Source organism: Pieris napi, chromosome 18 (assembly GCF_905475465.1).
Source record: "Pieris napi chromosome 18, ilPieNapi1.2, whole genome shotgun sequence".
Taxonomy (NCBI): Eukaryota; Metazoa; Arthropoda; class Insecta; order Lepidoptera; family Pieridae; genus Pieris; species Pieris napi.
The window spans coordinates 3,127,933-3,154,206 of record NC_062251.1 but is presented as its reverse complement, the minus strand read 5'-3'; the positions used below and the strand labels follow the sequence as shown (position 1 = coordinate 3,154,206).

The window sequence follows — 26,274 nt, the reverse complement described above, 5'->3', positions numbered from 1 at the left end:
TGACCATTTGTCCTTGAAACCTGGAAAATTTATATTAAGAATGGCTATTCTATCTGATATGCCCTTGAATTCTTCTATATTTGGCTGTAAGTATTTTTTAACCATAAAGCCTACTCCATAGGATCCTTTTGTTTCGCCTTTATAATAGAAGATATACTCTTTATGATCTTCAATGCTTTCGCCTATTCTTCTTATTTCGCTTAATCCTAATATGTCCCAGTTTATCTTTAAAAGAGCTAACTCTAGCTCGGTAAGTTTTTCGTGTGTTCTCAATGATAGACAGTTCAGAGTGGCGATATAAAGTATCTTATTTTCGATTCGGCTTGGAGTGATGGAACTTGTAATGTTTTTGTGAATCTTCTCATCTCGTTTCTGAGCTGGAAGGGAGTGGTCGACAGCCCCCACGGTGACCAGCCGGCTTGGGGTGGTTAGTGCGTTTTGTCTTTTGTTGTTGTGTTTGAAAGAATTATGTTGGTTCGAGCGGTCAGGGGCGCATGCTAGTTTTTTTGCTGTTTCGGCGTTGAATTCGAGCCATGCGCTTCGTAGTAATCAAGTAAGTTTATTTTTTTGCTTGTTGATTGGGGTTGATATTGTTTCGGCGATTCGGAGAAGTTTCTTTTTCTTTTTTCAGATTTCTCACGCGTATTCTCGTATATAACGAGCTTATCTTTTATAATGTGGCAAGTTTTCCCTTTAGCACGTTCAGCTTTTAGTTCGGTTTGTAATAGTTTTCTTTTTTCTAATACTTCTTTGGAAAAATCTTCTTTTACATACATGTTAGATGGGAGTTTGTTTCCATTTTTCAGTACCTCGTATTTTCTCCAAAGGCTAGTGAAGTTAACGAGGACTGGGCGAGGATTTTCACTCTTTTTGCCTAGTCTATAAGCTGAGCTTAGCTCTTTAGGGTCCAAGGATAAACCAGTTGAATTATTTATCAACTTCAGCATGTGTGTAAGCAGGTTAGGTTCTTCTTGTTGGTTTTCATGTATGCCAAAAAATACTAGATTATTTTTCCTTTTCCCATCTTCAAGGAATTTTACTTTGTCTTTTAGAACGACGATCTCCGATTTAAGTTTCTTGTTTTCTTCAGTTAATTCTGCTAACTTCACATTTTTTTTTTTTTTTTTTTTTTCGAGACTATTAAGAGGAGAAATAAAAAGCTATGTTGTTATAGCGTCTATAGCGTCTAGCTCGAACAGAATAGATTTTGGTACAGAATACTTTTTTTTATTGAAACTTCTTTATCGGGGTTGGAAAAAAATTTTGTGTAACATTTTTTCGTTACGCGTCACATGTTTCGTTTACGCGTCACATTTGACCGTTACGCGCGTCTTTTTCTTGTCAGGGTTGATTCAAAGAGATTCTAAACCATTAATAACAAAAACGATAACAAAAACGATAACAATGATACTAAAAATTCTATTACAATTTATGAAATTCTGTAATAATCTTAGTGGTTATAAGGTAAAATGAAGTAAATGTATTATTTGTATTCAAGTCTGTGAAATATCATAGACTATATAACTTTAATAAAAAGCCTTTTGTTAAACTTTATCTAATTTTATTTTATTTAACCAATTTCTGTAAAGTTGCATATAGATAAATTTCGAAAAATAAGGTCATAAAGAAGTTTCACTTCTAACGTGTGTATACTAGTACACGCACATTTTTTTTTTATTGAACAGGGGGCAAACGGGCTGGAGGCTTAGGAGGAAGTGATAATGCCGCCCATGGACGGCACGGACGGAGCTACTTAACAAGATCGTGCCATAAAAATTAAAAAAATATTTATACTTTGTTTATAACAATTTTTGTACTTAAACAACGTTACTTGGATTTTTTAGTTTTTGTTTAAGTACAAAAATTGTTATAATTGTTATATAATTAAATATTGGCAAAAAACGAAATGCCATTTTTTTCATCTTTAATTGTTTATAACTATTGCATTTTTTTATGTGCTAATACACGCTTTTGGCACATTTCCTAGACGTCATTCCGGATCCAATGAGCTAGCACATAATTTTAAGAGCAGTATCTCTTATTTGTACCATTTTCAACTTGTCAACTAGACTATAATAATAAATACGAATAAAAATGATGAAATCTTAAGCATGTTTACTTACTTTTTATTAGCATACAATAAGTTAATAGTTTTTCCTTCAAAAAATACAAACATCTTATCTTTACCAGTATTACTTATCATTTGGGATGTCCAAGGGTAAGAATGCTTCGTTTTCCTTAAAAATAAATTTACCACAGATAACGCCAACAATGTCACGAACCTGGGAATATATAAATAATATGACAAAGAATGTCTTTTTATTGAAATATTAAGTTATATTTATAAAAAAACTAGTAGACTCGGCCAAGCGTTACTGCGGCTAAGATTTTTGTTATATTACATAGTAGTAAACTATTCAAGAGAAAAGGCAGGAGAACACCAATCCACCATGCTTTTTAATAAAGAAAAATAATAAAAGGACGCTTATTGTGACGTAACTATAAAAGATAGAGACATGCTGTCGCGACAATTTTTATAGATAGTGATGTGTCTTAAAAATTGTAATACATCATTTTGTTCTATCATTAATGGTTTTCGCAGCGCACACGATTGAAGGAAGTTTTTTGTTTATTTTTTTACACCTTGAATTAGATTATTCAAGTTTTAGTAAGCATCCCTAATTTTGTTGAAAATGAAACATAGCCTATGTCACTCGGGAATAGTGTAGCTTGCCAACGGTGAAAGAATTTTTGAAATCGGTCTGGACCGATACTCCGAACTACTGGTAATTTCGGAGCCTATTCATTTCAAACAAATAAAAAATCAAACCTTTCCTCTTTATAATATTAGTATAGATAGACTGAGTTTGACTGGAATTACAGCTGCGTCTACGAACAAATATGAGGAATTTAACAGGCTTCAAGAAGCGAGGTGAGGTCCAAATTGTGAACCTCCTGTGAACAACAATATATGTCTGTCGCAGCCAACTAGCTTAATTAGCTTAATTTTAACTAAACGGCGCCGTTTAACTAGCGGCCTGAAAGATATTTAGCCGTAGCGTTTATTACAACATTTAATAGACTGGCTGGCTTAGGCCATTCTTACGATAGAGTCATTATTTGGCAGAAATAAAAAATATGAAACTTATGACATAAAAAATATTTCTTTTAAAATTAAATTGCTTGAGAAAAATTCACATTATTACGAATATTGTCGCTACACTCTTCCATTGTACTTGTTGTTTTTCACGAAACATTGGAAAACACCATCAAAGTTGTGGGTTGACGCCATATTGAAAGTGGAATTAAATTTAAATGAACATTCAACAGGCTAGGCAAGTAATGAAACGTCATCGATCCAAGTCATTTGCCTTGCTGCTTGATCAACTGTCTAAACATCTTTCAGGCCACTAATTAAATGGCGCCGTTTAGTTAAACGGCTAGGCTGTTAATTAAACTAGTTGGCTGCCACATATCCACCATAAGCAACTTTGCAGTTAAAGCTGATCTTGATGACTATTGACTTTGTCAACTTTTTTTGATTTGGCATTCTGATAAACAATAAACTACAAGCTCCCACCTTTTCAGAATGCCAAATCATAAAATGACTGCTTCACGACTCATTTGAGAGCGACCGCCGATGCGAAAACCGCTGTGTGAGTTCGAAAAGTGAGTTACAGAATCGCAGGGCAGGACTGGACTTTTCTATTAAGAAACTTATATATTAAGAAACTTCATCTAGAAAGAGATACAGAAATTCAACGCTGTCGACGACGAAAATTTTTTTTGGTTGCAAACATTACTTTAAAGTTATCGTAAGCAAGCAAGTGAGACCTGCATCAGTAGCTAGTTATAAATATTATCTGGGGAATAAATTTGATTAACAATATACAGTGTTCTTGTCATTTGGTTGGTCGCGTATTTGGTTTGAAGTGCCAATTATCCTCATATTAATATGAAGTAAGTTTTATTCTGGTTTAAGAGTTTCTAATTGTAACCAAACATCTTATATACAAAAAGGAATCGTAATTGCAAATGGGTTTTTAATTTGCCGTCCAGAGCTTTTTAATGGAAAAAAGTGCGTGCGTACAAAGTACACATGTCAGAAGTGAAAATTCTTTGGCAAACTAATTTTTAAGTTTTTTTAAGTTTTCTTAACTTTAGATTTCCGAGACTTAGAGGGAGGGAAAAAGGAATATATGTTAGGAATTTAATGAATTTAATTGTCATTAAAATATTAAAGTGTCGAAAATTAATACAAATAATATTTCTTTAATTCATTTCTTCGATAAAAAAAATACGTGGCATTTTAATTTACAATTCATCATTTGAGAATTCAATAAATTATTTTTCATAAAATATAAAATACTAGTATTTCATAAATTGTCTTAACGAAATTTTAATTTTAAAATAGAATTTGTTCATTGGTTTCAATCGCTCTCTCCTTTTTCTTCGACAAAAACCCAATACCTTTTTGCCCTACTCAAAAATCTAAGAAACATGTTATGCAATCCAAAAAACATGTCTTCTTACGCCCAGTTCCAAGTGGTCTTAGTTTAATCTTCAAACAGGATTTAATCTCTGATTCGTTTCAGGTTAGTCGCGTTGATCTGTTCGCTGTTGGTGGTTGCCTGTCAAGCCAACAATGGAGGTAGGTAGCTAAGTAGAACTCCTGGATGTCGAAAACGTATTTGCAATTTGAGATATATGGGTATAATAGTTGTCTAAGGGTCTGTTTCACAATGTATGGATAAAGTACCAAATAGCTATGCAACACATAAATTATTTGGGCGATAAATTGTGCTATTTGACATTCATCGGACTCATAACTTATGATGGACTTTATGTGACGAATAGCTCTATCTGACAGTCGTGAAACGCAACAATAGTGTTTATCCTACTAATAAGTATTAAATAGCTAATTTGGAACTTATGTTGAACTTATCCGTACATTGTGAAACATACCCTTAGTCTCAAATCTTACCCTAGGACATGCCAGTATCCTCGCAATATTTTCGTTCACTGTACAAACGAGTTTCTATTGCGTAAAAAGAAAATACATTGGTTTTAGGATTACAAGGAAAGTACAAGATTTGAATTATTTTTAGGGGCCTTATAGCCTTGCGGTCTTATTAAGTGGCAGCTAGGTGAGGGGTACCGGGTTCGATTCCCGGTTCGAGGGCAAGTTTTAATTAAATTTAAATTTGTTCTCGGCCTTTGGGAGGGTTGTGCGGTACCGGGCGAGTGCCTCAACCGTACATGGAGGACATGGTCGAATTTCTAAGGCAAAAAAGCAGGAATTATAAAAATCTTATACTTGACGCTGGCTAATGCACAAACCGTGCCAGAGTCATAAAAAAAAAAGATTTGAACGCACAGGGTTGAGCGTCGCACTTTATTTTACACAGTATATTCATATAATGTATTGGCAACTGTTATAACACACGTATCCCAGATTCCTGATGTAGCGACCGACTTCCCAGTTATATTATAATGGATAAAATTAAAAAAATATTTATTTTTTTAATCACGCTACTTTCATATTAAACATAATTTTTGATAATAAGTCTAGAGGCTGTGTGCCTTATTGCTTATTAAATATATATTCCAGACAACTCGTGCTAAAGGTGATCTAATATTTGGTAAATGCATAATATTTTTGAAGTGAAAACTTCTTTAGCGGCGTTGTACACTTTTTTGGAATGGATAAAAAATGTTAAACTCGCGTCAGGACAAATTCGTAAGATAGATGTTTTTTTAAAGGATTATGAACCTTCGTGCTATATAACTGTACAATGTGTTACCTACATGATTAAATGATTTTTGAATTGAATTGAATTTGAATTGAATTGAATTGATAGTTACGGTTTTAATTCATTTGTCTCTTTCCTCAGGTACATTGATGCATGTGGAATTGGATCTTAAGTCATTACATTAAGGTTTAATTTTGCTAAACGTCTAAAGCTTTATTATTAACGATTTCGTCAGACTGACGCGAATAAAACATGGCAACTTAAAAAATAGTGAATTGTCTTAATTGAATTATTTAATACTAATTTTAATTATTTTTTGTAAGTTTCGTAAGACGGATGGAGAATAGACAGCTGGCAAATTGTAAAATTTAAAATTATTCCCTCACCATTCCAATATATCAAAAATGCACAACGTTAATATTCAAGTTTTCACTTCTGCCGGCTTATTCCGTTTTACGCAAAAGTATTTTCTAAAATTTCGAGTACAATTTTACCTGAATTTAGATATTGAAGTCTAATACACTCTAATAAAGCGCCTCGTATTCTTTTGTTTCAGTGACGCCAACTACAGTAAACAATTACGTAGAAACCCGCAACAACAATTACAACATAAATAGCAACATGAACGTCCCGAATCCGTACAACATGCCACCACCATACCAAAACCCTATGATCGGTCCTTACCAACCAGTGCACAACCCGAATCTTGCTGAGGGCATACTTCATACTGTTTCTGACACTGTGTGGAACATTGGAAGCCTCATAGGACATCGACGTTACTAAAAGATATTATAGAAATAATGACAGTAGCATATCAAAGAACTTACCTTTGGACCAATGACAACACGGAATGCGACTTGCCATAGGCTTCAGTTATAACATATCTTGCGTTTAACTCATTGATATACAAAAACCCAAGATGCACAGTCTCGAATAAAAGTAACGCTCGAAAGTGTCCCGAAACACTATTTCTGTCCCTTTCTATAACAGTATGTCTATAACAGTATATGTTACAAGCATATATTATTGCAAAATAAACCTTACGCGAAATTTTACGACCGACCGTGGTCGGTAGGACAAGGTATTGAGTGGAGTCGAACATGACTTTTTTATTTACAACTATTTAACATAATTTTAAATTTATCCGACTTTTCGGGTGCTTTACAGCGTGCGTGGTCACGGTGACTGAAGACAAAAGGTGTTGGATGTTAAATAGTTGTAAATTTATAATAATATATAACTTTAATCCGGTTAAAAAGATTTTTCTTTAAATTAAAAAAAAATGTTAAATTGGCGACCTCCTGACATACACTTTATATAGCGTAAATATATTTGTCAAAAACTACACACAAAAAAGTTCAAAAGTAAATAAATTTATTTATAAAAAAAAAACACAAATAAATAACATCGACTCCACTTATTGAGACTATTTGAAATGAGCGCACAATTTAGAATGTTGCGCTCATTTTTTGAGGACGTTTTTTAGACGTTGAATGTGCGTCTTGGGTTTTTTGTATATCAATGGTTTAACTATATAAAAGTGCGTGCGTACTTTACACATGTCAATCAATTAATACAAATTATAAATTTCATTTTTGAAGTTATACTTCTTTAGGTGCGTTATGAAAAATTGATGCGAGTGAAATTTTCAAATGTAAACTGAACTTTATTGATTATAATGACTCCTTTTCCAGTCTTTGATTATTTAATTGTAATTATTTGCATGCAATCAAAAACTATTTTTAATAATGCCAAAGAAGTATAACTTCATACGCGCGTAAATAAGTACACGCACCCTTTTTTTAAATTAACTTCTTCGATAATAAAAACACGTGGCACTTTGATTTACAATTCGTCATTTGAGATTTCAATTAATTATTTTTCATTAAATATAAAATACTTATATTTCATAAATTCGAAATTTATTTTTAAATAGAATTTCTATAAGGTAATTCGCACTTCTCACTTTCTCTCAAACGGTCTCGATCGCTCTCTCCATTATCTTCGACAAAAACGCTGCACATCTTCGTGACGTTTCATCCGTAAAAATGCGACTAAAGAAGTTTCACTTCAACTAACAATCACTAAAACCACCAAATGAGTCTTACCTTATAAATTAGACTTATCACAATAATTTATTTTGTCAAACTCACGGTTCGATTCGATTTCGGGAAAAAGCTTTGCGTTGGCAGACCAATAATCATTCATTGCTTTTAAAGAAAGGATCGATAACAAAATGGATGCCTTTAGTTTATTTTAATTATGTAAAACGTCAATTTAAGTCATTGTTATTTTTGCATGTACTGTAATAAATAAAAATTTATAAGCTCTGTGTCTTTTTAAATGAATTTCGCATAAAAATAAAATAATAAATAGAATTATATGTCTATACTATAATATTATAAAGGGGAAAGGTTTGATTTTTTGTTTGTTTGAAATGAATAGGCTCCGAAACTACAGGACCGATTTCAAAAATTCTTTCACCGTTGGCAAGCTACACTATTCCCGAGTGACATAGGCTATGTTTCATTTTCAAAAAATAGGGATGCTTACTAAAACTTGAATAATCTAACCCAAGGTGTACAAAAAATTAACAAAAAACCTCCTTCAATCGTGTGCGCTGCGAAAACTATTAATGATAGCTTTACCTGTAAACTGACGGCGTGTTTGAATAGAATTTGCACATATTGTCTAAAATAAAAATGATACGCCAATATAAATTTACTAATCAAGAGAGGTTGGTATCAGCCTTCCGATTGTAATAATCACTTTTCAAACACACACAGGATGCCGCTCTCAAATCATGTCAAGAAATAAGTAATATTACGATTTGGCATTATGATAAACAAAAAAAAAAGTGTGTGTGTGTCAGCTACGACGCACGATTGGAGTTTACTCCTTACGAACGATAAAATGGCGATAGTGTTCTGTGGCTGTCGACCATATTTTCATACTAAAGGTGGTAAGAATATATGTTTTTATAATATAAATGTTTGTAGTAGAAATAAAACGTACCTACATCATCTATGCCCAAATAGGATTTTCTTTCTGTGACCAAAGTTACCTTTATAGTAAGAGAAGAATAAGAATGAACAATCTTTTTAGTTTTAATTTCACTGACCACTTACTATTGACAAAACTCTATGGCACGCTAGACAATCTACTTTTATTTTTTACACCTGTCAACACTGACAATGTCTTTCTACATAACGCCTCAACTTTTCGTGTTACACTTGATTTTACTCCTCATAAAATTTCCGTATCGGGCCTTATAACTGAAATCGTTTTTTAAGGAGTAAACTCCAAAAAATCAGTGGTGCTACAGCCTCTTTCGGATTTCTGATGACCATGATCGATTGAAAGATATTAGTGCGACTCATGGCCATGTGTAATAATACCTTTTCAGAATCCCTATTAAATGCGCCAAAACTTGTAATACAGGATCAGTTTTCGGTAGACTAATTTTTTTTCACAGTGGGTACCGAAGTAAAGAAAAAGTTATGATTTGAAAAAAATTTATATCGTAAAACTTAATATTATCTTCAATACACTCAATAATAAATAAAAATAATAAACAACTATAAATATAGTATGTCTAATATACAGTAAAACTCTTTATAACGACATTTGTAATAACGAAAATACGAGAAAAATTATTTGGTTTAACCCAATACCCATACACTAAATCTTCGCTCCCTATAACGAAATATCTCTATAACGTAAATGCTCAGTCCTTTGAAATTCGTTATAAAAATTTATACTGTATATGTTATGTTTTTTCACTTATAAATCTATTCATGTAATAGAAACAGTAGCAGATTCATATTCTTCTTTAAAACATATATATTGTCTCCTTATTATTCGTAATGAGACTCAATATAAATGGCCAAAACCTCAACCATCTACGCTTCGCAGATGATTTGATTTGATTTTGTTCTCAGAGGACGCAGGAACACTGGGACTTAGGCCTACAACGCACTAGCGGCTGGCCGCAATGCGGTGTGCCGCTGCGGCGGGCCGCGGTATATACGGTCCGCCGTAGCGGCCTGCCGTATTCCGGCTAATCGTCCCTATTGCGGTCCTATTGCGGTCTGCCGCAATCGTCACTCGTCAGTGCTTCTTGAAATATTACAAATTCAAATTTAATGACGTGGAATAAGTGATACATGTATCTTATGTTCCATAATAAACATATTTTATTTTTTTATTTTTTACTCTTTTAAAATAGGTTTACAATATTTTGTTTACATTTGTTAAATAATTATATGTGATGACGTAGGTAGGACGGCTAACCGCGCCGAGTGCGTGGAGGGGACGCGGCGCGCCGCATCATTCAACCGGTGCGGCTCGCCGGAGCTCCAGATCAACCGGAGCGGTTGACGGTTGACCGCAAGTCAGTGCGTTGTTATCGTGCGGTTTCATATAATAATCGATGTGCGGCCCGCCGCAGCGGCACACCGCATTGCGGCCAGCCGCTAGTGCGTTGTAGGTCTTATGTTGCAGCAACTATCCAATGAAAGTGCTAAGGCCGGTCTGTCAATGAACTTAACCAAAACCAAAATTATGACGAACGCCCAACTAACAGTAAACAATGAACAAATAATAGTAAATAATGAACCAATAGAATATGTAAATGGATACATATATTTGGGCCAACTTATATCTGCAGATGATTGCATGAACAGAGAAATAGAGAGAAGAATAACTAATGCTTTGAAACGGTTTTGGTCTCTTAGAGAAATAATGAAGGACACAGATATGCCAATGACAGGAAAAAAGAAAATATTAGAAACATGCATTATACCATGCCTATTATATGGGTGCCAGACATGGGCGTTAACAGAAAGGCAAGAAAATAAATTAAAAGTCTGCCAAAACGCAATGGAAAGGAGTATTTTAGGTATAAAAAGAAGAGATAGAGTAAAATTAAAGAAATTAAAAAGAAAACAAAATTCAAAAATGTACACACAATCTACAGACAGCTTAAATGGCGTTGGACCGGACATAATATGTTGAGAGAAAGTACAGAAAAATGGACAAGGATAGTAACTGAGTGGTATCCAAGAGATACCAGAAGAAAAAGAGGTAGGCAAACGAAAAGATGGGAAGACGACTTCAACAAAATAGCTGGTCCGGTATGGACTCGTTTAGCAAAAGACAGGAATACGTGGAAATCTTTAGAGGAGGCCTTTGTCGACAGACAAGCTGTTCCAGACAAACATCCAGTTGCCGAACATACAATGATTAAACCAATTTAATTTAGTAAGTACTTCGAAAGTAATTTAAATTTAATTTACTAGAAAAGTATTTAGAAAGTCATTATGTTAGGCATGTATTAATTAATGAGTATTATTGTAAGATAGTAACAGCAATAAAGGCTATTTTATTTTTTTATTTTATTTTTTATTATTATTCGAAATTATTATACAAACTATAACAATTATTTTTGTCCATCAGGTTCGGTTTCTATTACTTTTCATAAAACTTTTAACCCACCGATCTGTTTCGACATCGGAGTCTGTTTTATAATTATTAGACGAAGCAACTTCTTCAATTTCGCCGTTTTTATTTACAAGGCCTTCTTCTCCCATTTGTTCGTCACTTAGGTTCATTTGTATTTTCTTTAGTCCATTTAAAACATTTTCTAACATTTCCATGTTAGTTTTAACCAAATAGTCGACAATTTGTAACAATACAACTTCATTTTTCTTGGCATTGTCGTATTTCTTTTGTTCTTCGATGAGAGTAGACAATAACTGGGAGTTATCTTCTTCCCAAACGCGAAGTTTCATTTGATGTTCTTCAATTTTTGATAGTAATGCTTCACTAGAGTCATCGGCGTAGCAATACGCGGCAAGCAGGCAGAGTAGTAGAAATCTAGAAAAAACAATTGTGATTTACTAAAAAGACTGGTTAATGAAGATATATTTCTAACGATAAGTACAAAAAAAAGTTATCTATGATAGATATTATATAATGATAGCAAACGTCGTAAGGGCATGATTTAGATTTTAGTTAAAAGCTCGCAGTGAATTATATGTTTTACAGAATTTAATAAGATTAAAATAATGAACATAAAATAGGCAAATAGATATAACGATTTGAAACCTAATCAAGTTTATAATTGTCAAAATTGAATTGAAAGCCAATTTTGTATTTGTCTGGGGTTTTTTTTTTATTGCTCTGGCATGGTTTGTGCATTAGCCAGCGTCAAGTATAAGATTTTTATAATTCGTGCTTTTTGCCTTAGAAATTCGACCATGTCCTCCATGTACGGTTTAGGCACTCGCCCGGTACCGCACAACCCTCCCAAAGGCCGAGAACAAATGTAAATTAAATTAAAAGTTGCCCTCGAACCGGGAATCGAACCCGGTACCCCTCACCTAGCTGCCACTTAATAAGACCGCAAGACTATGAGGCCCCTTTGTTTGAGGTTTCTACTATAATATGAAACACACGACTACAACTACATTATTATTACAACGAAATACAAATAATTGGTCAATGACCTCATTGAATGAATACAGTTTGCAGAGATAATTTATCTCCATATTACATACAGCTATGACATTGCAAAAAGTCGAGCCTAAATCAATTATGACACTTCAATATTTTGCTTATAATCAAGTACGTGATCTGGAGAATGACCAACATACGTCAATTCATTGGGCTTCATGTTTTATTAACTTAGAAAAAGGCTTGACAATAAGTAACAAACATGAAGAGTTTCTAACCAACCTTAACAAATAATAACTATAATATACTAGGAGACCGGCCAAGCGTTGCTGTGGCTAGGTTTTTCTTATATTACATAGTAGTAAACTATTCAAGGGAAACGGTAGGAGAACACCAGTCATGGGGACCACCATGCTTTATTGGTGGTTATGCCATTAAATTGTAGCTTATGTGAAACGTTGGTACTTTCGACACAGTCAAATCTCTTAGAATTGTGACTATTAAATAATAAACAAATATTTTGCAATAAAATAATTTTGCGGGTATAAATTGAGATGTAAGCTATCCTATCTTTTAAGTTAGATCAAACTGCACACGGTGTGTAAATTTGATTGATATCGGTTCGGTAGTTTAGCAGTCCATAGCGGACAAACAACTAATACAAACAGACAAACAAAATATAAAGATTATTAAAAGGAGTCCCTTTAGGCAAGGTTCCGAATATACTGGCAGCGTTCCCCCTTTGAGAAACAAGAATGTAAACGTTTCTGAATATCAACCTCATCCCGAGTCGAAACCTACCGCTAAGTTTGCTACTGTTTAAAAAAAATAAACACTTACTTCATTTTTAATTAAATCACGCACAACTCCACTTCAATCGAGATACGAGCTCTAACTATTTTATATCTTAAAGTTATTACTCGTATTTAAATATATAATATACACTAGCCTCGCCTCCTTGGTTTAAATATTAATAAAAATAATATATACATGTAATTAAAACAAGCTATAATTGGGTTGTAACGTACCTGTAAGAGTGGAATGTTTTATTATTATGTTTTAGATATTTTTGAAGTTATACTTCTTTAGGCGCGTTATGAAAAATTGATGAGAGTGAAAGTTTACGATGCGCGCGCACCGTGACACAAAATTAACAGAATGAAGTTGCCCACGGAAGATGCTACGGCATAATTTTAAATTGGACATAATTTAAAAACAACATTCGAATAATAATAGAATTTATGTTACACTTAATGTAAGAGAATAATAAATATTTATTTATTTAATTTTTCAAATGTAAACTGAACTTTATTCACTATAAAGACTCCTTTTCCAGTATTTGATTATTTAATTGTAATTAATTATTTGCATGCAATCAAAAACTATTTTTAATAATGCCAAAGAAGTATAACTTCTTAAGGGCGTACATAAGTACACGCACCCTTTTTTTATCATTGGTTTTTGAAGTAATACTTCTTTTTGCGCGTTAGGGAAAAATGATGAGAGTATTTTTTTTCTATTGTTAGTGTCGTTTTTTCTACAAACGTAGAATAAGGCGAAAGATATAATTTTTGAAAATATTTTTATCTTGTTACGCCAAAGAAGTATAACTTCTAACGTCTATACATTACGCGTGTTATTTAATGAAGTTTTCCAGTTTACTAGTTACTATGGACTTCTATCGCTTCAGTCATAAATATATATATTAACGACTCATTGGTCTAGTTGTTAGTACCCCTGACTGCGAATCCATGGGTCGAGGGTTCGATCCCCGGCTGAGACGAACATCGATGTGATGAGCATTTGGTGTAGTGCTTAGGTCTTGGGTGTTTAAATATGTATTCATATGTCTATCTATCTATAATATGTATGTATATCCGTTGTACCCATAACACAAGCTTCACCAGCTTAGCATGGGACTAGGTCAATTAGTGTGAATTGTCTTTAAAAAAAATAAAAAAAAAATTAAATGCAACTCAAGGGCGTTCAACGGACAAAAAGAACTGGCTTATCATCCTAACGTCATCTAATAATTTTATTTTAAACTCAATTATAAAACAATTTATAGGCTCTATAAAAAATCTGAAATGGTTTTTAAATCTTGTCGTATAGGCTGCGCGGAATTTACGCTTACGTTTCCAATAAAACATATTAACTGACATACACTCAGTACATAACATTTTATATATATATATATGTATATATAAGATACCCAGATTCATGGGCTCTTACCAAAACGATAACGTTAATATAAACAATCATTTAAATGTCGCTTATCTCGTGTTGGAGATTCCGCAATAACAGACACTACAGAAATATAAAAACCATTCTACGATAGCCAGGTAACTAGTATATGTATCCTTTATTTCCTAAGGTAATCCTGATGAGTAGAAGTAGAATTTAATTTACAATTCGTCATTTGAGATTTCAATTAATTATTTTTCATTAAATATAAAATACTTATCTACTATATAAAAATAAGTCGGGTTTTCCTTCCTGACTACTTCCTTGTTATTGCTGCGTATCTCTATAAGAGAGAAACGCTACCCATGTACCTGCATTAGCGAGAAACTCGGATTAGTGAGAAACCTCTATAAGCGAGAATGAGATTGTGCTCCCTTGAACTCTCACTTATCCAGGTTTGACTGTACACCCTTTCTTTGTCCGTACAATAACTAGATGGCGTACCATCATTTGGTTAATATGTATTAATTTACAACAAATGTTTCTGATGGATAGAGTTTTGCTTTTTTAGAACTTTACAGCGTTTGTTAATGTATTCTGAAAAAAAAGTATCAAAATGGGTAATTTTACTTACGGTATAAATACACAACTTCGGTTTATTCATAAAAAAATAAGCTATGGCCATAACTCGATTGATAGCTTTAAACTATACAATTAAAGTTACATAAAGTTTTTGTAACGTTTGGAGAAAAACGAAGCCACGATTTTTTTTATTTTACATTTAAAATCAGTCGTTGATATAGATATGTATTACTTTTTGAGATATAATCTCAAAACCTTTAAGTGAATTGGGCAGGACCCATCATTTGAAATATTCTAAATACAGTATAAACTCTTGATACCGTCTTTCGATATAACGAAAACCTCTCTAAAACGTAAAAAATATATAATTTGGTTGGTTTGACACAGACCGCATACAATAATTCACTCTTTATAACAAAATAGCTCTATAACTAAGAAATATTTTCATATTTAGACATCAACAACATACTTAAGTGTTTTTATAATAAAACATAACTTTTGAAGCGCCGAATTTCTAAGAAAGACACCTGAGGTCATAAACAGCCGTCTCGCCTTTGTTATTGTTAATTGCATTAACACGCGTGTCATTATTCTTAGATAACATTGCCTGTAGGAAATTTTGGTCACAGTTACTAAACGCACCATTGACACCTATCCATTATATATATATTATTGTAATTGGTTAAATTTGGTGTTTTCTCTCTTCTCTCCCTATAACGATAACTCTGTAACGGAGAAAATGCTCGGTTCCTTAAAAATTCGTTTTCTTCAAATAAATTTACTCCAGATAAGTATTAAGGTTATAGGTTGGTGGAGTCAGTCGCCGCACTTAGTTGGTAGACTCTCGCTAGGTCCATTGTGCATATCCAGATGTAAATCAAACAAGGTATTTTCATTGATATATTATTTTATATTTATAAAAAAGACGCCAAATATGTGGCACCTAACATGGCGTCGACCAAATCGTGAACCTCCTGATGCTGGACGAAGAGATGGTATTTATGACAACCGTATATACAACTCTGCCGTTGAAGCTATATTTGATATGATATGTTTATTATGGAACATAAGGTACATGTAAAACTTATTCCACGTCATTAAATTTGAATTTGTGGGCTTCCCTACTCATCGGCAAAGAAGACAGAGGGTGTAGGCCGAGAGAAAAATCCGGCGTAAAAAACTCTCAGTACTCTTTTAAAATAGCAAATCATCAAACAACACTTATTATAAAACAAATATCGCAGATTAATTAGAAGTAGCCTGTCTAACACTAGCTTTTATCAACTAGATAATCGTTAACTTTATAGTAAGCCTTTTTACACGGCTTTATTAAAAGGCAGAGATAAAAGAGTATCTGGGATTTTATTAAAGAAGAGTATCCCTTTTCACAGCAAGAAAGTGCGACAACCGATGGAGCGAGAGAATGCTGCACTGGTACCCGCGCAACGCGCGCCGACCACAGGGGCGCCCGCGCCGGCGCTGGGCGGATGACATCACCGCCGTCGCCGGGGTCACCTGGCCGCGCCTGGCCCACGACAGACACGAGTGGAAACGGATGGAGGAGGCCTATGTCCAACGGTGGACAAACCAAAACCTGACAAGCAAATGATTATTCCTAAATGTTAAAGTGTATTTTACGTTATGTTAAAAGTTAATTTTTCAATTCAAAATCAATGAAAGTTCTAATCTATTATAGTTAAGTTTTGGAAATAAAGGCTATTATTATTATTATCCCTTTTCCCAAAAAAGAATTACTAACTTTAAATAGTCTAGTACGGGGAAATTGCAGCCTGCGTTTGTTCCGAGTATTAACATTGTGCGTATGTTCTATTCTAGTAAACTTATCACTATTTTTGAATACATACATAATATTTCTTAGTACCGATGGGATATGTGCGACGACGAAGGCCTAGGCTATTTGCGATACCAAGGGCAAGAACCAGTCTGTTGCACAGATCCCCATAATCAAAGACGTTGCGCCTACTGAATGCTGTCTCCGACACTATCGACATATTTATATGTTCGCAGAGTGAATTCACAGTAGCGATATTGTGTTTATTATGTGCTTAATATTATATATGTACCTACTTTATTGTATTTTATTAATTGTTTCTCGACATTATCGTATTGGCATAGTCTGTAAGGATAATGTATGTATTTCTGTTATAAATAAATAAATAAATATTTTCATAAATAATATATTGCGAGAAAAAAGGTAATAATATTGTCTAAAATAAAAATGATACGCCAATATAAATTTACTAATCAAGAGCGGTTGGTATCAGCCTTCCGATTGTGATAATCACTTTTCAAACACACAGGATGCCGCTCTCAAATCATGTGAAGTATGAGTAATATTACGATTTGGCATTCTGATAAACAATAAAAAAAATCAGTGGTGCTACAGCCTCTTTAGGTCTGGGCCTCAGATTTCTGATGACCATGACCGATTGAAAGATATTAGAGCTACTCATGGCCATGTGTAATACCTTTTCAGAATCCCTATTAAATTCCCCTAAACTTGTAGTACAGGATCACTTTTCGGTAGAATAATTTTTTTTCACAGTGGGGTCCGAAGTAAACAAAAAGTAATGATTTGAAAAAAATTTATGTCGTAAAACTTAATATTATCTTCAATAAACTCAATAAACAACTATAAATAGTATGTTTAATATACAGTTAAACTCTTTATAACGTCATTTGTAATAACGAAAATACAAGAAAAATTATTTGGTTTAACCCAATACCCATACACTAAATCTTCGCTCCCTATAACGAAATATCTCTATAACGTAAATGCTCAGTCCTTAGAAATTCGTTATAAAGAATTTATACTGTATATGTTATGTTTTTTCACTTAAAAATCTATTCATGTAATATAAACAGTAGCAGATTCATATTCTTCTTTAAAACATGTTTATTGTCTCCTAATTATTCGAAATTATTATATAAACTATAACAATTATTTTTGTCCATCAGGTTCGGTTTCTATAACTTTTCATAAGACTTTTAACATACCGATCTGTTTCGACATCGGAGTCTGTTTTATAATTATTAGACGAAGCATCTTCTTCAATTTCGCCGTTTTTATTTTCAAGGCCTTCTTCTCCCATGTGGTCGTCACTTAGGTTCATTTGTATTTTCTTTAGTCCATTTAAAACATTTTCTAACATTTCCATGTTAGTTTTAACCAAATAGTCGACAGTTTGTAACAATACAACTTCGTTTTCCTTGGCATTGTCGTATTTCTTTTGTTCTTCGATGAGAGTAGACAATAACTGGGAGTTATCTTCTTCCCAAACGCGAAGTTTCATTTGATGTTCTTCAATTTTTGATAGTAATGCTCCACTAGAGTCATCGGCGTAGCAATACGCGGCTAACAGGCAGAGTAGTAGAAATCTAGAAAAAACATTTGTGATTTACTAAAAAGACTGGTTAATGAAGATATATTTCTAACGGTAAGTACAAAAAAAGTTATCTATGATAGATATTATATAGTGATAGCAAACGTCGTGAGGGAACTGGCATGATTTAGATTTTAGACCAAAAGCTCGCAGTGAATTATATGTTTTACAGAATTTAATAAAATTAAAATAATGAACATAAAATAGGCAAAAAGATATAACGATTTGAAACCTAAAATCAAGTTTATAATTGTCAAAATTGAATTGAAAGCCAATTTTGTATTTAAATCTATATATATAAAAGAAAGTCGTGTTTGTTACAACACTTATAACTCGAGAACGGCTGGACCGATTGCCATGGTTTTTGATTTGTTGGATTTGTTTCCCTCCCGAATAGCAGAATAAGCAATAAAATATCGGATAAGTTATCGAATAACAATAAATAAATTAATTAATTTTACGAATGCAAAAACCATATGGTGCCATCTGTTGACAAAACTACGCATCATTTTACGTCGAATTCGTGTCAGTTCAAGAAATTCCGATCTTGAGGTGAATAAGGAGATGCATAACCATGCTTTGATCCTGATCAAAATATGTTGGATATCAGAAAGTGCTTAACATGCAGTATCGCCATATTGACGCTAGAGAGAAGATGCCTAATGTGTAAAACTGCCATTCTTCTTTCGCAATGGCAAGCAATAAAACATTTCTGTACTTGCAAAAAAGTTGTATTAATGTAATACTTAACATTAATGAAATCCTAAAATAAGTTAAATTAAAGTAACAACGATATTATAAGGTTGTAGGGCGGAACGAAGTTAGCCAGGTCAGCTAGTTTAAATTAAATTAAAAGTTGCCCTCGAACCGGGAATCGAACCCGGTACCCCTCACCTAGCTGCCACTTAATAAGACCGCAAGACTATGAGGACCCTTTGTCTGGGGTTTCTACTATAATATGAAACACACGACTACAACTACATTATTATTACAACGAAATACAAATAATTGGTCAATGACCTCATTGAATGAATACAGTTTGCAGAGTAAATTTATCTCCATATTTTTTGTTTTTACTCTCCTTAAACTTAAATAAACAGCTTATTATTATGACACTTTTCAAGATTTTGCTTATAATCAAGTACGTGATCTGGAGAATGACCCAACATACGTCAATTCATTGGGCTACATGTTTTATTAACTTAGAAAAAGGCTTGACAATAAGTATCAAACATGAAGAGTTTCTAACCAACCTTAACATATAATAACTATAATATACTAGGAGACCGGCCAAGCGTTGCTGTGGCTAAGGTTTTTCTTATATTACATAGTAGTAAACTATTCAAGGGAAACGGTAGGAGAACACCAGTCATGGGGACCACCATGCTTTATTGGTAGTTATGCCATTAAATTGTAGCTTATGTGAAACGTTGGTACTTTCAACACAGTCAAATCTCTTAGAATTGTGACTATTAAATAATAAACAAATATTTTGCAATAAAATAATTTTGCGGGTATAAATTGAGATGTAAGCTATCCTATCTTTTAAGTTAGATCAAACTGCACTCGGTGTTTAAATTTGATTGATATCGGTTCGGTAGTTTAGCAGTCCATAGCGGACAAACAACGTCACACGTAATTTATATATATAAAGATTATTAAAAGGAGTCCCTTTAGGCAAGGTTCCGAATATACTGGCAGCGTTCCCCCATTGAGAAACAAGAATGTAAACGTTTCTGGATATCAACCTCAGCCCGAGTCGAAACCTACCGCTAAGTTTGCTACTGTTTAAAAAAAATAAACACTTACTTCATTTTTAATTAAATCACGCACAACTCCACTTCAATCGAGATACGAGCTCTAACTATTTTATATCTTAAAGTCGTTACTCGTACTTAAATATATAATATACACTAGCCTCGCCTCCTTGGTTTAAATATTAATAAAAATAATATATACATGTAATTAAAATAAGCTATAATTGGGTTGTAACGTAGCTGAGTTCACAAGAGTGGAAGGTTTTATTATTATGTTTTAGATATTTTTGAAGTTTTACTTCTTTAGGCGCGTTATGAAAAATTGATGAGAGTGAAAGTTTACGATGCGCGCGCACCGTGACACAAAATTAACAGAATGAAGTTGCCCACGGAAGATGCTACGGCACAATTTTAAATTGGACATAATTTAAAAACAACATTCGAATAATAATAGAATTTATGTTACACTTAATGTAAGAGAATAATAATAAATATTTATTTATTTAATTTTTCAAATGTAAACTGAACTTTATTCACTATAATGACTCCTTTTCCAGTATTTGATTATTTATATATAAATAATATATTATTAACTCAAGACTAATGTAATAAAACAATAACTTTGCTTATATTTCTCATATTAGTTTTTATATTTTTATTTTACTTGAAGTACAATATTTATACGGTACAGTTACACAATTTTTATCACATATCACAGTAACATTCACATAGGAAGTAATCACAAAGATACATTTCAAACCTTATTTTAATAATACCAGTGTATTCAAAATATATTTCTATTTAATTAAATAGAAATATATTTTGAAAAAAAAAAATCACTGAGTAATCCCAGACTTATAAGAAATAAATGTGTTTTTACTGCTTGCCATTTATTTTGCTTGTATTATTTAATTTTAAATCATAATGATATTAATTATATATTTCAAAACTTACTCTTTGTAGTTTTCTTAATTTAGTATATAGTGCTCCTAATCAAGTTTAAGCCAAAACTAGACGGATTAAATGTTTAAAATTTTGGTGCTGCATTGCTTATTTATCATGAGTTAACTATAAAGTTATTTCTCCTACTTTTAAAACTTGTTATATTTTAGTACTTAATGTTATACTTATTACGTATTTTTAACTAGAACTTAAGTAATTAATTATTAAATTAAAATACACAGATTACTTATTAATTGCAATTGCAATCGCTGTAAGAGCTTCAGCCATAGCCTTCTGGCTTTCGCTTATGGCCTGCTGGCCGTGATTGACAGTTTGTATTAATAGGTTGTTATTTATTGATTGTTGATTGAGTAGATCTAAAAGTTTTTTGTCCAGGTCCAATCGCTGTTCTTCTATTCTTAATAATTTTTCAGTTATGCTATTAAGGTAGTTACGGTGTTGACTTGGCGGTGAGGGTTGTAGCCGAAAACGCCTTCTCACTCGACTAGGGACTGTAATATCACACATTATATGTTATGGAGTAATCAGTATTAAGTACAATATACTAAAAATTAAATTCTTCTTACTTGAGACATCGGAAGATGACTGGGGTTGTTCTGGATACTTAGAGGTTTCAACATCTGAGTTAATCAATGTATATATTGTGCTATCCTAAAATTTATTATTTAAAGATTTATTTATGTAATTACAATTATCTTAACATTTATATTGATGATTTCTTTCTTAATTATAAAGCATCAGCGGTAAATGATTTCTTTTTTATGTGTTACCAAGAATCTATCAATTTTTAAAAGGAATAGATAGTAACTCACATCAATATTTTCAGCAATTGTTGGGGTCTCTTGAATCTTTGGGCTAATGTTAGATATTGTATTTGGTTCCTAAAAGTTAAAATATGATAACGGTACTATTAAAATATTAATTACTAAATTCATAAACACTTTATTATTTTCTACTTGACTTACAATTAAAGAAACTGGTGCAATACTATGTGATGGTGTAAAAATTCTTATACTGCCTGAGGAACTGCTGGTAGGGTCCTGTGAGAAATATATATTAATAAGCACATTCATTAAAATATTTAAGGCATAAGGATTTTTGGATGTAGGTTTTTGACTAAACTCGAAGTTAAAAATCTCCTTCATAAAATCTGTCACCCACCGTTAAAGTAAGAATGCGCTCTTCCAATTTAGTTAATTGCATTATCTCTGATATACCACCGCCAGTTTGACCTCTAAGACCTGTCCTTATGGCTGCTTTTTTTTTAACTGCACTCTTTTTATCACTCCAATACTATAAGTAGAAAATAGGGCATTACATGCCTATATTTCATCTTAATTATAAGTACAAGACCTACAAAATTTTATGATTTTATAACATACCTTCATCCATCTTTTCGGAGATTTAACACACCCACCGCTTACACTATTTAGTTTCGAAGCTAACTTGGACCACTCGATATGAGCATGCTCTCTAGCTGCGGTATGTTTTAAAAATCCTTTCGCTAAGCTAGGTTGATGTTCTAAAAATTTCAATAATATTTCCAACTGAATTTCCGACGGATGGGCTCTTCTTTGCATTTTAAAATACTATTATATTATTAAGATGTCTGTATCCTGTGAATGCTAACAAATAAGTGGAATGATAGTAAACTAAACTTTGAGTTTGCTACGTAACATAATGTAACATGAAACTTACACTTAAATAATATCGCTTTTGCCGAACACTTAAAAACTCATTACAATTAATCTTAAGTTACCTAAAAAGTTGTCGTTGCCAAAGTAATTCTTTCTGTTTTGAAATTAAAACAATAGACTTATATTAGACTTCAACCATTACAATAATTAGAATTAAGATTTTTGCTTCACTCTCAGATCTTGCATAATTATTTTCCTTTTAGTACGTAGTAAAAAACAAATATGAAATATACGTTATTCAGGGTTGCCAACTCCTACAACATGTACCCCTACGACCAACTTCAAATACCCCTAAAATGTCGATCAAAACCCCTAAAGTTTTTGTTGTACACTTGGATTGAGACGTAATTCCAAATATGAATTAAAAATGCGTTGAAGTAGTAAAAAATAGCTGTTGTATTTACGTGAGTACATTTTACATATTTGTAATTGTTAATCAATAACCGAATAAAATTAAAACCAATGAGATGAAACGATTCTTATTTTTTTTATTATTTAACTTTACTTTCTTCTATTTCATTTTTTTCACAACGTTTCTTGGCAGACATATTTTAGCGTTTCAATTTCTTTTCATACATTATTTTTAAAGCTTTTTGTACTTTTTCTTTTTTATCTATATCTGTTATAGTTAAACGAGACAGAATTAAAATAAAAAACGAATTGCTTCAATGTGCTTTTTATAATACAATGTTATTAAATGTCATTGGAATAAGCTCCTAATATTTCGTCGAAGGCATCGGCCTGGATAACGCGCTGCGTTTTGCTGTTGCCGAAATTTTTGAAAGCGTACACATTGACGTTAAATGATTTGAATATACGGGCAGAAGGAACAAATTTGTCACATGAAATTATTGTTTTCCGATATTGAAGCTGTAGCCAGGCTTGGAGTTTATATTAGGTTTAGTTTGTTTATTGCGTTAGAAGCTTAATATAAATTGTATAGAATCGTGTTAGTAGAGAAAAAAAATCTTGAATAAATTGCCCCCCAAAAATCCCCCTAAATAAATGTACCCCTTAAAAACCCCTGGACATCGTGATTACCCCTAAAGTTGGGGAGAAAACCCCCAAGTTGGCAACACTGTCGTTATTTGTTTTACTAAATATAAACTTTGACAGTTAACAATTTTAAATTATCTCTGTCTTTTGAATGTAGACGGTTGATTGCTATGTTGATAGCATACAATATTAACAAGGTTATAGCTAATATAACAAATTCTAGGATTAGTGACGAGACTGTGTTGCCTAGTTACACTAACAACACAGTGATTGATAATATATCTTTATGTTGTACGAAGGAGGGTCCACCTATAATACCAACATACTTGGAGGCCAATACCAGTCAGATAGAGTATACTCTTCCTGCTGAAACACATACCTTAGGTTATTCTACAACTGTAGAGGTCACTCCGGATAGTACTTTAAACTAGGCTGTAAGACAACAGAAGTTAACCGTTTAAATAATCAATTATTATTTGTGGATAATAAAAAGGTATCTTCTGGCAATTTAACATGTTTTAATAAACCAAAAGGAAAGCAACATACTTTAAGATTATTTCATCAGAATATTCAAGGTTGCTCTTCCAAATTACTGGAAATAGAAATGTTTTTAGAAAAAACCAAGTTCGATATTATTTGTTTAACTGAACATTGGTTAAATGATCATCAGATAATGTCTATTAATTATGAAAATTATTGTGTAGTTAGCTATTTCAGCCGGAAGTGTATGATACATGGTGGATCATTAATATTAATCAAAAATTCTGTTAAATCTAAAGAAAGGAAAGACATTATCAGATTGTCAGTTGAACATTCTATAGAATTGTCCTGTGTCGAGCTCGATAAGCATGTTGTAGTATGTGTTTACAGACCTCCGGGCTATCAGAATCTATCTGTATTTGATTCTTGTGTTTACAGACCTCCGGGCTATCAGAATCTATCTGTATTTGATTCTGTAATGGAAGATGTGTTAAAAAAACTTAGTACTAGTAGTAAATCAATCATCATAAGTGGTGATTTTAATATTAACTTATTAGAAACAAACTCAAATAGTATCAGATTAATAAGTCTTTTTAAATCATTTAATCTGTCTAATGTTTTTATGGAACCAACTAGAGTGACAGCTTCTTCTGCCACTTGTATAGATAATATTTTTTGTAATTGTGATTACTTACATAAAGAAATTGTTAATAAATTGCCTTCTGATCACAGTGGACAAACAATAACGTTTTGTGCCTACATACCTGTACAAAAAATTCAAATAAGGTATAGGCCAATTACATGTAAAAATTTAGAGAAATTAAATAATATCTTGACCAGTAAATTGTGTGTTCAAAACTTTAATAATATTTGGGACCCTAATGAGTTCTATGCGGAGTTTTTTACCTTGTTAAAATCGCAATTTAATGACATTGTTCCACAAAAGACAAAAAGTATTTACACCAAGTTCTTATTTAGTGATTGGGCGACTCCAGGTATTCGTAAGAGCAGGGATAAACTTTTTGAACTGTATGGCCTAAGGCAACATGTAAAAAATACAAACTTTCATCAGCATGTTGCGAAATATTCAAAAACTTTTAAAAGTGTGTGCAAAATTGAATTGAAATCAGCGGATGACAAAATAAAAACTACCTGGCAAATAATAAATAATGAAACTGGTAGAAAAAAACAGCGTAATACTGAATTTAACTTAGAGACTGCACATGGCCCAATAAACTCAAATGCAGAAATAGCTCAGGAATTTGAAAACTTTTTTATCAATATTCCCTTTAAAACTACCGAAGCTTTAAGTTCATCATCCGCACTTTCTTTTGCGTTACTTACGAAGAATGTAAGGGCATGCCCTACGGAGTTTCGATTTCAATATACAAACCACCAGGCTGTTATAAAAGCTTTTAAAGATCTTAAAATTAAATCTACAGAAGATCTTTGGGGATTGTCTGTAAAAGTCTGTAGTTCTATCATCGAAACTATTGCGCCTTATTTAGCTTTCATATTTAACACCAGCATAGACCAAGGAGTCTTTCCGGATCTCATGAAACACAGTAAAGTAGTTCCGTTGTTCAAATCCGGTGATAGTAAAGAACCCAATAATTATAGACCTGTGTCAATTCTGCCAGCTCTCAGTAAGGTGTTTGAAAAGTTAATGCTCAATCAAATGTTATGTCACTTTAATAAAAACTCCATCTTTCATGAACAACAGTACGGTTTCACCAAAGGGCGTTTTACAACTGACGCCGGTGTCTCCCTAATCAAGAACATTTTTAACGCCTGGGAGGAAGCACAAGATGCCATTGGAATCTTTTGCGACCTTTCGAAGGCGTTCGATTGCGTAAACCATGAGACTCTTCTGCTGAAACTTAATCACTACGGGATTAAGAACAAAGCTCTGGACTTACTAAGATCTTACTTGAAAAACAGACAGGTTAAAGTTCAGGTTAACGGCATAAACTCGTTAGGGTCTGAAATTACAATGGGCGTT

At 32.8% G+C, this 26,274-nt stretch overlaps 1 protein-coding gene and 4 long non-coding RNA genes across 9 annotated transcripts; 1 reads left to right on the top strand and 4 right to left on the bottom strand.

Annotated features, from left to right (window-relative positions):
• The first annotated feature begins 3,835 nt into the window (after positions 1-3,835).
• On the top strand, positions 3,836-6,650 carry LOC125058483. The gene is made up of 3 exons (XR_007118411.1): positions 3,836-3,960; positions 4,596-4,651; positions 6,310-6,650. It is a non-coding gene; the product is annotated as an uncharacterized LOC125058483 (long non-coding RNA).
• A 4,531-nt stretch (positions 6,651-11,181) lies between these two features.
• On the bottom strand, positions 11,182-13,248 carry LOC125058489. Its single transcript, XR_007118418.1, has 2 exons — positions 13,050-13,248; positions 11,182-11,630 (listed from the first exon to the last, which is right to left on the bottom strand). It is a non-coding gene; the product is annotated as an uncharacterized LOC125058489 (long non-coding RNA).
• A 4,958-nt stretch (positions 13,249-18,206) lies between these two features.
• LOC125058487 lies at positions 18,207-20,471 on the bottom strand. Its single transcript, XR_007118416.1, has 2 exons — positions 20,189-20,471; positions 18,207-18,374 (listed from the first exon to the last, which is right to left on the bottom strand). It is a non-coding gene; the product is annotated as an uncharacterized LOC125058487 (long non-coding RNA).
• Positions 20,472-20,955: 484 nt separating this feature from the next.
• On the bottom strand, positions 20,956-22,994 carry LOC125058473. Of its 5 annotated transcripts, none has more exons than XM_047662563.1 (7): positions 22,798-22,994; positions 22,482-22,724; positions 22,261-22,392; positions 22,065-22,139; positions 21,912-21,980; positions 21,666-21,750; positions 20,956-21,590 (listed from the first exon to the last, which is right to left on the bottom strand). In XM_047662563.1, exons 2-7 carry the CDS (start codon positions 22,677-22,679, stop codon positions 21,322-21,324), a joined length of 828 nt encoding a protein of 275 aa, XP_047518519.1. In that variant the 5' UTR covers positions 22,680-22,724; positions 22,798-22,994; the 3' UTR covers positions 20,956-21,321. The 5 variants fall into 5 exon arrangements, with proteins under 5 accessions (XP_047518519.1, XP_047518520.1, XP_047518522.1 ...); XM_047662564.1 differs by having other exon boundaries at positions 22,482-22,715; XM_047662566.1 differs by having other exon boundaries at positions 22,482-22,621.
• Positions 22,995-24,295: 1,301 nt separating this feature from the next.
• On the bottom strand, positions 24,296-26,011 carry LOC125058491. Its single transcript, XR_007118420.1, has 2 exons — positions 24,713-26,011; positions 24,296-24,664 (listed from the first exon to the last, which is right to left on the bottom strand). It is a non-coding gene; the product is annotated as an uncharacterized LOC125058491 (long non-coding RNA).
• Positions 26,012-26,274: the final 263 nt, after the last annotated feature.